Source organism: Crotalus tigris, unplaced genomic scaffold (assembly GCF_016545835.1).
Source record: "Crotalus tigris isolate CLP2741 ecotype Arizona unplaced genomic scaffold, ASM1654583v1 scf7180000024370.6872682, whole genome shotgun sequence".
NCBI lineage: Eukaryota > Metazoa > Chordata > Lepidosauria > Squamata > Viperidae > Crotalus > Crotalus tigris.
In genome coordinates this window covers 3229083-3246156 of record NW_024100540.1, presented here as the reverse complement: position 1 = coordinate 3246156, position 17074 = coordinate 3229083, and the positions used below count along the sequence as shown (strand labels likewise).

The 17074-nt window shown below is 37.9% G+C and overlaps 1 protein-coding gene across 11 annotated transcripts in view; it reads left to right on the top strand.

Annotated features, from left to right (window-relative positions):
* Nucleotides 1-12946, top strand: part of EXOC7 (exocyst complex component 7) — a 45217-nt gene extending 32271 nt beyond the window's left edge. For 7 of the 11 annotated variants that reach the window (XM_039327984.1, XM_039327974.1, XM_039327975.1 and 4 more), the window contains 9 exons: nt 2257-2323; nt 3584-3622; nt 4981-5046; nt 5719-5839; nt 7812-7907; nt 10457-10520; nt 11688-11729; nt 11849-11982; nt 12694-12946. In XM_039327984.1, the coding sequence (XP_039183918.1) occupies nt 2257-2323; nt 3584-3622; nt 4981-5046; nt 5719-5839; nt 7812-7907; nt 10457-10520; nt 11688-11729; nt 11849-11982; nt 12694-12796 (732 nt within the window). In that variant the 3' untranslated portion in view covers nt 12797-12946. The remainder of the gene's footprint in view (nt 1-2256; nt 2324-3583; nt 3623-4980; nt 5047-5718; nt 5840-7811; nt 7908-10456; nt 10521-11687; nt 11730-11848; nt 11983-12693) is intronic. The other 4 variants (XM_039327985.1, XM_039327976.1, XM_039327977.1 and 1 more) reach the window with 1 other exon arrangement.
* The last annotated feature ends 4128 nt before the right edge of the window (nt 12947-17074 follow it).

The following is a 17074-nucleotide window of genomic DNA, read 5'->3' as shown; positions in this document are numbered from 1 at the left end:
TAATAGAGGCTTGTATTTTTATATTATTTTGATACCAAGGGCTTCTTGACATGGGTTTACCAGAATACATATATCCTTTCTTAATGAATTTAGAACTGATCTTTTAAAAAAACAAAATGGAGGAACACCCCAGTAAATTAAAAAAAATCCATTGAGATCAATGAGCATACAGGTGATATAAACAAAGGTTTTGAATTTCATCTCTGACTCCTCTTCTTTTTCTAAAAATTAAATTTAATTGAGAAGGTTTAGTATTCTGAAAAAGTATTTATCTTTCATTGTGGTAATTCATTATATCTCCATTTTATATACGTACTTATAATAATCTTGTTGGTTGACAAAATAGTATACTTTTCTCTAAATATATTTATATATTTATCGTAAACAAATACTGTACATTCTTCTGTAGTGGTCCAACATGCCTCTCCTCCATCCTATAACTTTCACTCCATTTAGTAATAACCATTATTCTTTATTTCAAATTTGTAATCCATAAAAGGGCAGTAAAACATTAAATAGAGGCTTCTATTTCTGAGTAATCCTTGATTCACAATCATAATTGAGCCTAGAGTTTGGGTTGATGGTGATCATTAAGCAGATTACCATATGACCCTACCCTACTTAAGGACCTTTTTGGCGGCCGTTATTAAGCCAACATTACAGTTGGCTTATTTCCAGGAAGTACATGTCTGTTTCCAGCAAAAAAACATTAAAATTGTGATTCATGTGACTGTTGGATTCTGCAAACAGCTGTATATGCAAGCGAGTAGCCAAATACCCAAAATGCAATCACATAATCTGGGGGGAGGGGTCAATTACCAGTTCATTGAAACTGCTTTGTAATTAGCTCTGTGGAAGTCTGTCCTAACTTTGGACATTTGCTAAATGACTGGTCATAACTCCAGGACTAATTGTGGGTCCCTTTCAGCACTTCCTACTTCTGTAATCACATGCTGTTTATCCTTCCCTTTTTTTAAATCTTCTTATTTCTTCCTTAGCAAATGTAAATATTTTAGGCAGTCCTCAATTTACGACCACAATTGTGCCCAAAATTTCTGCTGCTAAGCAAGACAATTACATGAGTTGTGTCCCATTTGATGACCTTTTTGCCACGTTAAGTGAATCATTGCAGATGTTAAATGAATCATGTTGTTAAGTGAATCTGGCTTCTCCCATTGACGTTGCTGGTTGGAAGTCAGCTGGGAAGGCTACACATGGTGATTACGTGATCCTAGGACAGTGCAATTGTCATAAATACCTGTGAGTTGCCAAGTGCCTGAATTTTGTGCACCTGATCATGTGGAATGCTACAATGGTCATAAGTGTGAAAAATGGTCATAACTCACTTTTTTCAGTGTCATTGTAACATTGAACAGTCACTAAACAAATGGTTTTAAGTCAGGGACACTGGTAGATATATATTATGTATTTGTTTAATTCAAGAACACAATTCAGATGAGGCAGTGTTTCAAATTTAACTCTTATTCCAAAATTCTGGTAAGCTTTTTGCATTTAATTCCTTTTAAATCTTTACAATTGGCTTCCTTCTTTTTATTTTAGTCTTTCCCAGATTGAAGTTATACTCACCCAAGTGGCTTTAGTTATCCTATTGCTCTAAGGCAGTGTTTCTCAACCTTGACAATTTTAAGGCATGTGGACTTCAATTCCCAGAATTCCACAGCCAGCAATGCTGGCTGTGGAATTCTGGGAGTTGAAGTCCACATGCCTTAAAATTGTCAAGGTTGAGAAACACTGCACTAAGGTCTCTATGACTTTAAATCTGCTCTATTTAAATATGCTTAAAAAGTGGATTGGACATACCCAGTGTCTTTTAAACAGGCCTCATGCAAAGCTGTGAGCATGGTGTTTTCTTCCACAGCTCTTGGCGCTCTAGTCACAAATTGCCCACAGAGTCTCTCTGGATCCTGTGGGCTTTTTCAGAAGAAGCTCCCCCCCCCCACCAGAGTTCGTATGGGGGATCTCATGGCTCCTTCTTGTCCAGAGAAGCTCCATTAGCTTGGGCATATTGCTCAACCGTCAAGTCTTTGCCTCTGTGACATCCCCACTGTTTTTGAGAAGATGTGCTAGCAGTAGTCTGCCCTGTTTACATCCAGAAGTGTCCAGTTGCTATCATCTTCGGTAAGACTAGAAAAAAGTTCTCCCTGTAACCTGATGGGCTGCTCCCAGTCAGCAGAGAGTCATAGGCTAGATGGGTGAGAGATTTCATTCTAAAGTTCTTTTCCTTTCTCTTTACAGGCCATTCTTTTCCTGCAGCAATTGCTGGATTTTCAAGAGACTGCAGGTGCCATGCTGGCATCCCAAGGTACCTATACCAAGACTCACGAATGCGTCTCTGGCACCGATCAAATTGTTTCCTTTGCTTGCTTTGAAGTCAAACCTCCTTACAAGGATGTGTCTTATTCGCTTCTTGCATACTCAGAATTCTAGTTTGGGTCTGGTACAGCAAAACCTGCTACTGTCTAAGTAATTATAAATAAGCTTAGAGAGCACTCTGGCTTTTCTTATCAACCTCTAAATGTGTTGCTAGCTTTGGGATCCTTGAAACCTAAAAAGGATGAATGTAAAATGGCCTTTTATCTCCAAAACCCAGCATCTTTTAGTGAAATCACGTTTTCCAGGTCATTCTCAATGTGTGGCAAGGTTGTTAGATGGATTTCATAACCCAGCCATAGTAGCACAGAACATTCATTTGGTTCTGAAGGGGTATTTGATAGAAGACAGTGAGAAGTTTTGAAATCCTTATTTCTGTTAAAAGCAAAAACCACATCACTGGCTTTCATATTAACCTTTCAGGATGTGTAACATAGCTATTGATGATGATTTCAGGAGTGTTTTCATACGTAATTATCATAATGTTTTTGTTTCCTTTATTGTGACTTTCCTTGAGGTCTTTAAAATGGACATCGTTTTTGTCCAGTCAGATCCATGATAAGGAGGTTTAACTGTGCACCTGCATCTTGCATGTTAACAGCTACCAAACAATACTTAAAACATCAATTTCTGTCAATGTCGCTACTTTTATGCCTTCTTTACTTGCTAAAATGGTTATGGATAAAGGCAGTTACAGAGCCAACTTCTTAATTGACCCTTAGAGTGGCTGCTGATTATCAGTGAAGCTAAAATCAGCCCAGATAACATGATTTTGTGTTTTTTTCCAATTGATGCAGAAATGAGGGAAAATGTGAAAACTTTTTTAAAAAATCAGTGGAGCTAGGGAAGAATTTCTTTTGCTTCTGCACTTCAGTTTTGCCTATTTGAGGTAGAATGTCAAAGCTGAGACTGGCAGTTCAGGCTGCAGTCTTTACCCACCTATTGAAGGGTGAGCACCACTGAATTCAGTGTGGCTTGCTTCCGACTAGGTGGGGATAAGATTGTATCCTCTAAAAAGAAGGGGCTCCCCTCTGCCAAATCCATAGCACTGTCTGTTGGTATCTTCTGCTTTGTTCTGGAAAGTATGGTTGTTTCTAACCTGTCTTTTTGAACTTTGCCTTTCTTTATTTCCTTCTTTCTTCCCCCCCCCCCTTTCAATCTTTTCACCTCAATTCTGCCTTAAATTCTATAGTTCTTGGGGACACATACAATATACCTTTAGATCCCAGAGGTAAGCAGCAGCAATATTTGTACTATCCGCATGCCTAACTAATACTACTGTCTCAATCTCTCTTTCTCTCTTTGTATCTACTTACAGATTTCTGTTTGGTTTTTTTTTTCAAATCGCTCTCAGAAAAAAAGCCTATCTGGTTGTCTGAAAATGTCAAAAATCACTGGGGCTAGTTACTTTTCCTGCACATATAGCTGGTATGCCGCTGCCTGTTTTCATAGAGATTAAACATCTGTAAAGCAGGACAAAGCTCTTGTTGATGGTATCAGATGATTTGCCCTTCATCTGAAGAATTTAACCACTCTTCTGAGCAAATAACACGTTATACACTTATATCATCAAATATACCTCGAGCCATTCTTTCCTTCATGTTTTTTTTTAAAACGGCAACTTTGATAAAGCTCTGCTTTTGAACAAGAAACAGAAAGAGGGAATAATTGTTGTTGGGTTACAGTTCTTCTGTTCAACCTAATGCCACCCGCATACTTTTGTTCCTGATATGGCTAAGGGTGCATCTTTTATTTCTGATTCCACAACTGAAATCTCATAAGATGGAGATGGGAGGGCAGCTTGATAAGAGAAGTTTGCTTTGGGAAAATAATAAACAAAGAAAGGTTTAATTACTCTTCCTGTAGCCACCCATATGACAACATACACACTGCTATTTTTGTTTACTGAAATTGGCTGCTTTGTCTCTGTTGCATGTATTGGCATATGACATATATTTTATTATTCGGTTATAATTGATAACCTGTCCTGTTCATAAACCTTGCATATTCCCCTACTCTCCTAGAAGATTCCATATTGCCTGCAGGTGATAATAGATTAAAGGCTGTTAAATTTTTATGAAAGTGCATTTTGATTCAACCTTATCGGTTCTGGTGGCAAAATAAATTTTGGAGTGAGGATGACTCAGTGTGAAACTACACAGTTCATCAATTTATTAAAAGAGCTGTGAAATGTTTCATAATAGTAGAAGTCTTCAATGCAGTTCACAGAGATAGAGGTATTTGTAAATGTTATATTACTTTATTTACAATTTTCCAAAATAATCAAAATTCTGGTTATTGGAGCCCTTTCTCCAAATTTTAAGTTCTCAACTATAGTAGGTCAGCCATTCTCACTATCTCCAGCTGAGATTGCCAGTGATGAAGAGAGTAAAACTGCAGGCAAACGATAACTTGAGACTCCGAGATTAAACTGTCAGTTGGTGGGGAAAGCACTTTTTGTGGTAATAAATCCAGAAAGTAATATTTTGGGTGATCTTATAGAAATAGAAAGTTAAAGAAGAAACAAAACGGCCATACCTAAATGATTAAATAGCATATAATAACTAATTTAATTTTTGTTCCTTTCAGAGACTAGTTCTTCAGCAAGTAGCTACAGTTCAGAGTTCAGTAGACGGTTGCTGAGCACTTACATCTGTGAGTAATTTTTCCAAGTGTGTAACACCTTCCCTCTCCCGGGCCCATGCACCTTCGTCCTGACTTGTTTAGTGCAGTGACTTCTGACAAGACAAGAATAAGATTGTGCTGACAGCTGATCTTAGTTGGTAGAGGGACTGAGAATGTTATCTCTATCTATCTAGAAAAAGAGGGAAATGCCAGTTGAAACCTCATTTAGATAAGATCATCCAGAATTCATCCACAGTTAAATATTGAAATAAATAAATAACAGAGCCTGCATTAGATTTATTGTATTAGTGTTTCCCAATCTGCCTGTTCAGATTGCTTGAGAATTCTGGTTATTGAAGTCCAAATAATCTAGAGGACACTGATATGTATTACTAATTTGGGTTTTATACTTGAAAGATCTGCCATTCAATCCTTCATGAAGGTTTAATTCATTTATCAAGAAATAGATAAAAATAATTACTTTCTCACTACATTTAGTGAAAAAGATGTTTTACACTTAAACTATTACTCAGGAGTTTTGAAATAGATCTTCATTAAGGATTTATGCAAAAGAACAATAACTAAAATTACATTTTCAAATGAGTACAGTCAGAAAGTACGGTAGACTTAACACCTCTGTTAAACTTGAAAACTTTGCAAGTAGTCTTTTTTTCCCCTCTTATGCATTTTTTTTTTATAAAGGCAAAGTTCTGGGCAACTTACAACTAAACCTTCTCAGTAAATCCAAAGTTTATGAGGACCCAGCATTGAGTGCCATCTTCCTGCTTAATAACTATAATTACATTCTCAAGTCCCTTGAAAAGTAAGTATAAGAAGATCACTTGTGCATATTGGAAGAATAAACATACTGGGTTTTCTGCCATTTGTCTCCTTTGTTGTGTTCATCAGCTTCTTTTGTTCCTTCTTTTGCAGAGTTCTTTTTTTTTTTTTTGCTGCTGCTGCTGCTGCTGTTTTTATGTGTTTTCAAAAAAAGTGCTTTGAAGTCTTTCATCTCTTCTGTTAAAATTATCTTGTGTATGGTAATGGAAAAAAGAGAATAGTTTCAGTGTATAAAGGTCTTTCATCTTGTCAGCTGAGAGGCTTTTTGTTCTGGAGAGTACTTCCCAACAAAATCCAAGGAATAATTTTCTGCTGGTAGTTTTGCATTTTTCATAACAATTATTCTAACTCAGAAAAATAAGCATTGTAGAAGTTACTGTACAGCTCTGTGAATTCTGTGGGTTGTCTAGTGCAGTAGTTTCTCTTGGTATAATTGGACTTAAATAATGAAATGGAATTGAGGTTATTCAGATACATAATGTGCCATAAGAAATTGATACATGCCATCATTTGAGCATTGGACGGGAAAATCTATCTGGCTTAAATAGAATAAAAGAAAGTGCAGAGGAACATGGAAAAGGCATCAGGAGTTCTTCTGCTTGTCTATCAGTGAGATCACCACAGTCCTTTAACCTGATACATGAGAGCCTATTTGGTGCAGTGCTAAAGGGGCTAGACTAGAAAACAGGAGACAGTGAGTTCTAGTCTCAGCCATGAAAGCCAGCTGGGTAACTTTGCACCAGTCATTGAAGCATCCAATGTTTTAAAAAGTCTGAGTCCTGATAATCTTAAAGAATTGGCTTTTTAGTTTCCATGTTCTTCAAGTACAGTTGAAGGTATCTGTGCTTTTCCTGGAATGCCCTGTCTTCCCAGCTTGCAATTCCCATCAACTGAAGCTTCTCCAGTTCTACAACCAAATAAATATTGTTTTTGTGTGCATTTCCTGCCACTTTCATTCTCTCATCATCTCTTGTTTGGAATCCAATATGTCTTGGGACAGGGAATAAAATCGTAGACTCTTAAAAGCATAGCATAGAGGATGTTTTTTAAAAACCAAGCTACAGTAATAGTTTTTACCTCCCTAGAAACTGCAGCTTTGTCTTCACTGTTTCCCTGTTTGCTTAAAATGTTTTAGAGTGCTTAAGGGCAAACACACTCAAAGAACTCTTTAAAAATGCAAGTAACATCAAAATGTTCTTAGCAATTCAGTGCCAATCATTTCTACCGGTATATCCCATCTGATATTCAATGCACAGAAAGAAGTAGAAGAAAATATTTTTGGAGTATACTCAAATCAGTTTGTTTCTGATTGATGTTATATAAGCAACTGTTGAAAACAGAAGATGAACATGAATAATAACTTACATTGTTTAGTCTGAAACTGATTTTCAGTATGAAGACCTGAAGATCTCCTCCTCATTGGTGAATGCGCTTTTATTTGGATGTTCTTTGCTTTCTCTTTAGCCTGATGACAACCAAGATTTCCAGACCTTGCACCAATTTTAAAGAGGACCAGAAAGTAATGCTTAGAGCAAAATTTGAAATTCTTTGCCCCTCCTTCATGGTTGAGGGACCCAAAAGACCTCTTTAATCTTGTGTAGATCCCTGGAAAGAAATGAAACCAACTTTTGTTTTCTAAAGGTTTTTGAAACTCAAATAACCTGGAGAAACTTGGAGAACTTCTGCAGCTCAACATAATGTCATGGTCAAGTGACCCATGCCCTCCAATTCCACCTCCACTCCCCAGAGGCAGGCTTGGTTGTTTGTTGCCCTCATAATTCTTTTTCCCTGGCTTTCAATGTCAATTAAAATATGTTGAACATGGATGCAATTTAAATATTACCGAAAGACCTTTTTTTTTTCTTTACCAATTTGAAACGGATTCTTCTTTAAAGGCAGAAAAATGCTGCTATTTCATCAATTCCTGTTCATTGAGCCTTCTTCCTTTTTCCTAGGTCTGAATTAATCCAGTTGGTAGCTGTGACACAGAAGACGGCAGAAAGGTCTTATAGAGAACTCATTGAGCAGCAAATTCTGACATATCAGTGCAGGTGAGAACTTATTTAGTCATTTTCCATTAGAGTTCAGACCTGACTACTTTAATCAAACTCTCATGCCCACGCGAAGAGAATTTATTAAATTGTGATAGAGCAAGAGAAGATAAGTTGTTCTTCTTGAAAAGGACAAGTAAAATGATTGGTATCATTGGATTTTAATACTAATTAGGAAGTAAATTCAGTTCCATCAGGTTGCATTATGAAGGACATACTGTCCTTTTGAGAATCTAGCATTACTGATGCTAAGATAATATTTGAAGATAAGATATGCTGATGAAATCAGAAACTGATATGAAGATAAATGGCATTTGGCTTCTTATCCTTGTTATTTAATAGGGAATAGAAGGTTACTTTCTCCGCCTTCCTATTCAACATCTGTATGAAACATTGACTCATCTGACAGTTTGGGGTTTGGTATTATCAGTGTGCTGATGATATCAATGATATCTTTTGATCCCAGGCTGGCAAAGTGAGATTGACAACATTCTCTCCCAGAGCCTAGAGGCTATACTGGTTTGGATGAGGAGGAACCATCTCTGAATCAATCCTATCAAGACTGAGTGGCTGTGGATGTTTGAGTCACTTTGATTTGAGGTTGTTCCACCTTAAACTTAGGAAAGCCTTTTGATCGCTTCATCTGATGTGACCATTGTGCCCTTTCCTAGATTGGGAGGTCCTTACTTTTGCCCTGATCACCTCGTGACCTGACTACTATAATATGCTCTATATGGGGCTGCCCTTGAAAACTGACTGGAAGCTTCAGCTGTCCAGAATGCAGCAGCATGATCAGTGATGGACACTCTCCAAGCTGCATTGGTTATCAGTTTGTTTCCAGATGCTCTTCAAGGTGCTAGTGATTATCCATAAAACTCTACATGACTTAGAACCTCACTATTTGAGCGGTCATCTGTCTCCCCTTTAATTCTCTGGTATGATTGGGACATTTATGGTTTCTTTGATTAAATAATGCCATCTTTTGGGACTGCAGAATCATAGCTTCTTTGCCATAGCACCAGCATCTGGAGTAAGTTTCCTCCTAACATCCACCTGCTCCCACCCTTCTGATGGTATGTGGAGCCTTGAAGACCTGGTTCTTCAGTTGGGCTTTGACTAGGGTGACTGCAGCTGCTTGGGAGTTGTATGTGTATTTTTTGTTGTTTGCCAATTTTTCTATTTTTTATTGGCATAGGATTTTAGTATTTGTGTGTGTGTGTGTGTGTGTTTAGTGAGCTGCTCAGAGTCACAAGAAGTTAGGCAATGTACAAATTTAATAAATATATCTAGACAAGTGTGTATAAATCTTCTATTTAATGTAGTAACAGGAAAGGGAGCTGTATTAATCTAAATGTCTGTTAAGTGGCAAATGGGATTTTTCAAGCCTCCCCTAAAACACTTTTTTAGCTAAAAAAAAAATCTACTTTACTGATAGTAAAAGGAAGCAATAAACATTGATTTCCCAAATAATGGATTCTGTTGCAGGATTCGATCTGGATCGGTCACCGGGACCAGAGATTTAGTCTTTGAAACTTTCGGACTCATACTGGAGCCCATCCTCGGGGAATTTCTCTCGCATCAGAATGTGTGTGACACATCCTGGTGAGAGAGAAGTTCCCCGAGGATGGGCTTCAGCACAAGTCTGAAAGCTTGGAAGACTAAATTTTTGATCCCAGTGATCAACCCAGATTGGATCATGCAACATGATCCTGGGACACATATATTTGCCTTCATTCATAATGACCTCTGTTATTTTTATTGCTTGAAATTGAAATAAAATCAGTTGCAACTGATTTTATCCAAGTCTGTTGAGTCAAAGTCTGTTATATTATGAGTTAGACTCCCGTGTCCACATGTATGTGTTTGGATGTGTAGATTTTCTCTCTGTGAATGTCTAAACAGTTATCATATAGTGACTGCTTTTGCTTAGCAATCATTCACAGTTACAACACTGATGAAAAAAAATAACTAAAAGTGAGAATTGGTGCTAAAATTAGCACCTATCCTCACATTGATGACATTTGCAAGTTTATAAAACAAAGGACAGCTTTGTAAGGTCGTCAGTTTTAATGTCACTTAGTAACTGCTTCTCTTAATGACTGAGTTGCCAGATCCAATTGCAGTAACCCAATGAGGACTACCTGGATATACATAAGCATATTCATGAATGATTACCTTCACCAGTTCATGTCTTATCTTACTGCATCTACTTCTGAGATACCGACAAATTAGTACACAGGATAATTTGAACCCCAAATCATTTTAGATTTAAGGATTTGAAATGGCAAAAGCTAGCTTTTATCCTTTGTGTTCATCTACACTGCCATATCAGCCACAGCTTAACCAAAGCTACTGTATCTTAAGATGAAGGTTCCATTCACCCCTGTCTACCTGCATGGGAGATGCCTTGAGAGTGAGGGAGGTCTAGATCATTTGAGTCTCCTGATCAAATAATGGAACATACCACAAAGTTATTTCTCACTGGCATATTTATTTGATGCCTTTGGAATCACCTCTACTTTACTGAATCTTCTGTAAATTTATTCCAGCTGGTTAAAAGTAACAGATTATATCTCGGATAAAAACCTACCTGTCTTCCAACCTGGAGTCAAGGTGAGAATAGTTTAAATTAAGTTTTATGAATTAGAACATTTGGAAAGTGCTGCATATATATGTGTCTAACTGCTTAAAATGCGCTTCTTTTGCTCTTCAAATATCAGTGGAAAACACTGCTGGTGTGCCATATCTGAAAAGAGAGAGTAGTTTCCATTTTGGAGGTAGTTGTGGCAAAAACAGTCCCTTCCCCATTTCCATCCTACCCTGCAATAAAAACAGTTTATGTAAGTCCAATGCTAATGGGACTTTTATTGCTAGGGATAACATCGTCTTTGCTGGGAATCATATTTTAGCCCAGCTATTAAGAATAGTTTTAAAAATTCCTCATCGTGCTTAGTGTTCTTCCCCTGTCTCCATGGCAGCATTTTATGCTACTCTTACTTTTTGTGTATTTTAGTGTTTTACATGGAGGACGTGACTTCAAAATTTCCATTGCTAAGCAAGTCAGTTTTTAAGAGGGTTTTGCCCCATTTTACGATCTTTCTGCCACATTCGTTAAGCGAATCACTGCAGTCATTAAGTGAATCATGTGTCGTTAATTGAATCTTGTCAGACGCCGGCTTGGCAACCGGCATGTATTTACGACAGTTTCCCAGGGTTCTGTGATCACCATTTGTGACCTTCCCCCAGCCTGTTTTTGACAAGCAAACTCAAGGGGGGAAGCCGGACTCACTTAACAACCACGTCATTCGCTTGACAACTGCAGTGATTTGATTAGCAACCCTAGTAAAAAAAAAAAAAGAGAGAGAGATAAGACTGACTCGCTTAACAACCACCTTGTCTAGCAATGGAAATTCTGTTCCCGGTTGTGGTTATAAATCTGTATCAGCTAGAATAAAGATGTGCTTAATAATTGCCTGAAAGGGCACCGGAGGTTTCACTTGGAAGCGCTCTGTCTCAGTGCTCCTGTTAAGAACCGAGGCTGAAATATCTGCTAGTGAGTTCTTTTTTGTATGATTATTCTTGTGTGTTCCATAATTAGTGCATGAGGGCAAAATGGCCTGAAAGGCTGGTTAAAACTCTTGTAGATAATAAGACCATTGTACTCTGATCCCCTAAATCCGGGATTGTATGGAGCCTAGCACCAAGGTAAGTGCTCTCAAAAAAAGTCAAGGAGCAATTTGAACACCACCACTAACTTTTGCTTTCCTTAATTGTTTGCAGCTAAAAGACAAGGAGAGGCAAGTGATCAAGGAGCGTTTCAAGGTAATACACTGGCAAAGATTTTGCAGCTTTTTTTCCTCTTCCCTGCATGCCTTCCTTTGTTCTTTGCTATTCAGTTCTAGATACTGTGTCTTCTTAATGCAATCTTTTCTATGGGAAAGGGTTTCAATGATGGCCTGGAAGAGCTGTGTAAAATCCAGAAGGCGTGGGCCATTCCTGACACAGAACAGAGGGACAATATTCGGCAGGCCCAAAAATCCATTGTGGAAGAGACATATGCCACTTTCCTTAACAGGTGACTCTTTGTCTGTTTGGGGAGAGTTCTGACACGTGGGCAAGGCTTGGCAGGATGCTGCTTCCTAATCCTATCCCTGAAGCCATTTCTGGTGGTCCCTTACCTTTAAGAAGACCAGAGAACCAGAATGCTATGTATATGAAGTTATAACGTTGTCCCCAATGCTCACAAAATACAGGGCTTGTGTGTTTTTTTATTGCCCATAGGCTTTGCATTGCATGGATTGGCTGGACAGAGTAGCTGACTGAACTTTACAGCATGTGAAGTGCTGCTGCTTATGATTCCAGCTACTCCTTCTCCTTCTCCCACTTTATGGGTTGTTTTTGACCTGTTCTAAGCCAGTATTATATACCTAACGAGCATGTTTAACTCAGACTGAAGTAACCTTAGGGGGTGCCCCTTACATTTTTGTAAACAATGTTCTTTGTTTCTCCAGATGTCTTCTGATATCTGAGCATGATGGTTTTGAGCACATGAAGTCTGACGCTCAAGAATTAAGAAGGCCACTAATTTCAGTCAGCCTTCCCCCTGCCCTCAGAATTTAGTTCCCATAATCTCCTTTGGCCATACTAGCTGAAGACTCTTCTGGAGGGGAACAGGATAGGAAAAATGGGTGGTGTTCTCTTGGCTAATGAAGAAGGGAGGGGCAACTGGAGATTGAAGAATATTCTCCTTGCTCACACAATATTATCTTTGCTTTTTGCCTGACAGGTATGGTAGTGTACCTTTTACCAAGAATCCTGAAAAATACATTAAATACAGAGTTGAGCAAGTGGGTGAGATGATTGAAAAGCTCTTTGACACATCAGCCTGATCTGCTCGTTTGCACATTGGTGATTTTCTAGTCTTTTATTGTGAAAGCCATGGATTAAACTTATATTTATCAAATGTATAAACCTCTAAGAACATGACTGGTGGTTTGTACGTGCTGTTTGGAAATTATAGGAAGACTCATTCCTTCAGGTGTCTGTGTCTTTCTTTATTTCTCTCATTTTTAATCTAGAGACAGGCTCTAAAGCTTTCCTCCATTTCTGATTCAGATGAATGGTAATTGTTCAAGTTCAAGAAGGAAAAGCCAAGAAACACTTAGTAGCAACTTTTTACATTTTGTGATGTTTGGAATACACGTGGAAAGGAAGAAGAGGGCAGAACTCCATTTTGGTTGCCATGCTGAAGATGCAAAAACAAGAGGGATTTTGTTGAAGGCAAATAAGAAAAAAAGAAGGGAGAAATGGATTTTCCATCTGCTTTCCATCTGTTACAAAATGCCTGTACGTCCTTTGAGTATTGGGCAGTTGTTAAAAATTTAAATATCTATCCCATCACTAGAGTAAGAAATAAAAGTCAACTTAGTTTGGTCAGCTACATACACGTTTTTAACTATACATTTATTTAAAGCAAGATTTGAAAGTTTATAAACTTTCTTGTAGCCTTGTTGGAAGATTTCCTGACAGAAATTAACACATTACTGGAAAGTGTGTGACTTATATATCATTGAAGTGGAACAATTTATGAGGGGTTCTTGGTGCTCTCTGAGCCTGGTTGTTTTCTTGAAGATGTTTCAATACCCAAACTAGGTAGCATCATCAATTGGCTTTTCTCTGATCTGCTCTTTATTCATGTGAAGGTTTTATATGGCCTCGACTCAAGATATATGATTGCTCAGACCACTAAGTGCTCATAAAAATATCTGAGACTCTGAATAATGCCTGCTGTAAACATGCCATAAACTGGAACCAACAGCTCTAAATAGTAATTTGTATTATTATATATTTTAGTATCTTTATAGGGAAACTATATGTGTTTTTGGTTTGATTGAAACTCCTTGATCCAAGGAATAAGAGATAATAGAGTCAATAGTACTCCTTTTAAAGTTCTCCATTCCCAGATGTTCAAGAGATTCAAAAATAAATATGTTAGGTTATTTAATAGCATTCATTGAAGAGATAAAATGTTTCCTAGATATTTCCTATGATGTGGAGTGTTCTCATTGAAAATGGAAATGTATCTTCAAGTGCCAAGCTCATATAAGTATGGGGAATGTATAGAATCATGCTGGATTCTGAAAACCTGCTTTTAGAAGAACAATCCAGTCACTTGATTTCTCCAAATGGCATCAATGAACACTACTCAGATTGAAGGGGATTTTTAACAGTAAAGTCATCTTATATCCTGAGTTTAAGTAAAGAATGTCACATTCTTTTTTTTCCTACAGGACACAGAAGGCTCAAACAGTACAAATCAATCGAAGCATTTTTATCCTACCTTGTGACATTAGTCTCCCTTGATGATAATCTCCCCAAACTGTAATTGGGCTCTTTCAGATACCCAGAATTTTCTCACAAAACACCATCTGGAATTGCTCCCAGTTATCTCCACTTCTTGCAAATTTATCCCCGCATTCAAGTGCTATATCAGTTATATGCAGAGCCATTTCCAAAGAGGGATAGAGATCATTTACAGATCAAAGTAAATCAATCACCAAGCACATGGTGCCATCATCTGATACTTACTATTCTGATAAATCATAAACGTTCTTGGTCAAAGAAGTTTTCTTTTATTTCTTGAGAAATCCCATTGTCATAGTAGCAAGTGTCACTATAGGAGTGTCTGTGTTACCTGTTCTATTGTAGTGGCTAGATATGATAAAGGGGTCAAATAGATTACAGCTTAAGGAGTTTTGTTGATTATCATCACCACCTTCATATTACTGGAGGTGCGTGCATTTAATGGCCCAGAATGAAGACTAATTGGTTGAAATGTTTCTGTGTTAATCTGTTGTCAAGGAAGAACAAGTTCTGATTGGCTGCAGGCTCAGAAACAAGTAAGCAGCCCATTTACATCTAAGGTCCAGGGATGGTCCAGATCCAAAACAGCATTCACTCATGTCAATTCCAGTTGGAAAAGGGTTTTATTAAAAAAGCTTTTGCTACAAAAGAAATACAATGTAATACTTTCTAATTTACATTTAATGTAATTATTCTCTGTCTATCATTTCTATAGGCTATTTCAATCTTCTAAGGTCTATTTATTTCTAGTCTAACTTCTTTTTTATAATTACTTCTTTGGTATTTTAAGTTCTAACACATGACATCTAGTTTTTATGGTCTATCTCTGGTTCACTAATATTGTTATTTCATTTTTACTAGTTTCAGCTCTGCTTTAACTATTTTTATTTATTGTCCTAATCTATCAATTCACTCTTCTTATTTCTATAGCTTTCTTGTTTCAAGCTCTTTTCTGTCAGTTCGTTTTTCCCCATTTTCTGATGCATGGAAATGCAGCCCCACTCCTCAGCAGAATCAAAAAGTGAGTGCCCTCCTAAGCATATCCATGCTCTCCGAATCTATTGACGATGTCCATTTTGGTCTCTGAATTCACGGAGATCTAATCCTAACCCTAAATGGATTTACACCAATGGTATTTTCTCATGTATTTACCAGGAAATATATATAAGGCACGATCGAAAAGTGAGTGCCCTCGTAAGCATACCCATGCGCTCCAAATCTGTTGATAATCTCCATATTGGTCTTTGAATTCATGGAGATCTAACCCTAATGCTAACCCTAAGGGGATTTGCCACCAATGGGATGTTCCCATGTATTTTACCAGGAAATATAGATAAGGGATGTTCGAAAAGTCAGGGCCCTCTTAAGCATATCCATGCCTCCAAGTCCATTAGTGAGGTCCATTTTGCTTTCCGAATTCATGGTGACATAACCCTAACCCTAAAGTTTTTCCTCCAAGTGGTTTTTCCAATGTATTTTACCAGGAAACGCAGTTAAGGCAGGCTTGAAAAATCAGTACCTTCCTAAGCATAACCATGCGCTCTGAATCTGTTGACAAGGTACATTTTACACTCTGAATTCATGGAGATGTACCCCTAACCGTATACAGTTTTGTCCCCCAATGAGATTTTACTATGTATTTTACCAGGAAAAGCAGAAAAGGCAGGCTCGAAGATTGACCTCCATGTACTCCGAATCTGTTGGTGAGATCCATTTTGCTCCCCGAATTCATACAGATTTAACTATAACCATGAGTGGATTTGCCCTCAAACGGATTTTCCCGTGTGTTTTACCAGGAAACGCCAAATAATGCAGGTTAGAGAACTCAGCACCCTGCTAAGCATAATCACGAGCTCCGAATCCATTGCTGAGGTCCATTTTGCTGTCCGAATTCATTAGGATATAACCCTAAACCTAAGTAGATTTTTTTCCCTCAATGGGATTTTCCCATGTATTTTACCAGGAAATGTAGTTAAGACAGGCGCGAAAAGTCAGCATGCTTTTAAGCATACCCATGCACTCCAAATCCATTGGTGAGGTCAGTTTTCCTATCTGAACTCAAGGGGATATAATCCTAAGCCTAAGCGGATTTTCCTGCCAATGGGATTTTCCCATGTATTTCACCAAGCAATGTACAAAGGCGACTAAAAAGAAATGCACACTCCTAACCATTGCCATGAACTCAAAATCCATTGGGGGTGTCCCTTTGCCCATACAAATTTATGGAGACGTAACCGTAACCCTAAATGGGTTTTCCCGCCAATGTATTTCACCATGAAACATAAATAAGGCAGGCATAAAAGAAATGCACTCTCCTAACCATTCCCATGGGCTCCGAATCCATTGGTGATGTCTATTTCACTCTACAAATTCAAGGAGACCTAACCCTAACTCTAAGTGGAATTTTCCGCCAATGACATTTTCCCTTCTATTTCACCAGGAAACGTATATATGGCACGCTAAAAAGAAATGCATGGTCCTAACCATTGCCATGCGCTCCGAATCCATTGGTGATGTCCATTTCGCTCTATGAATTTACGGAAACCTAACCTTAACCCTAAGTGGGTTTTCCCGCCAATGAGATTTTCCCATGTATTTCACCAGGAAACATAGATAAAGCAGATATAAAAGAAATGCAAGCTCCTAAATATTGCCATGCACTCTGAATCCATTGGTGGTGTCCATTTCGCTCTATGAATTCACAGAAACCTAACCCTAAACCTAAATGGGTTTTCCCGTCAATGCGATTTTCCCATGTATTTCACCAGGAAATGTAGATAAGGCATGGTTCGAAAGTGTGTGCT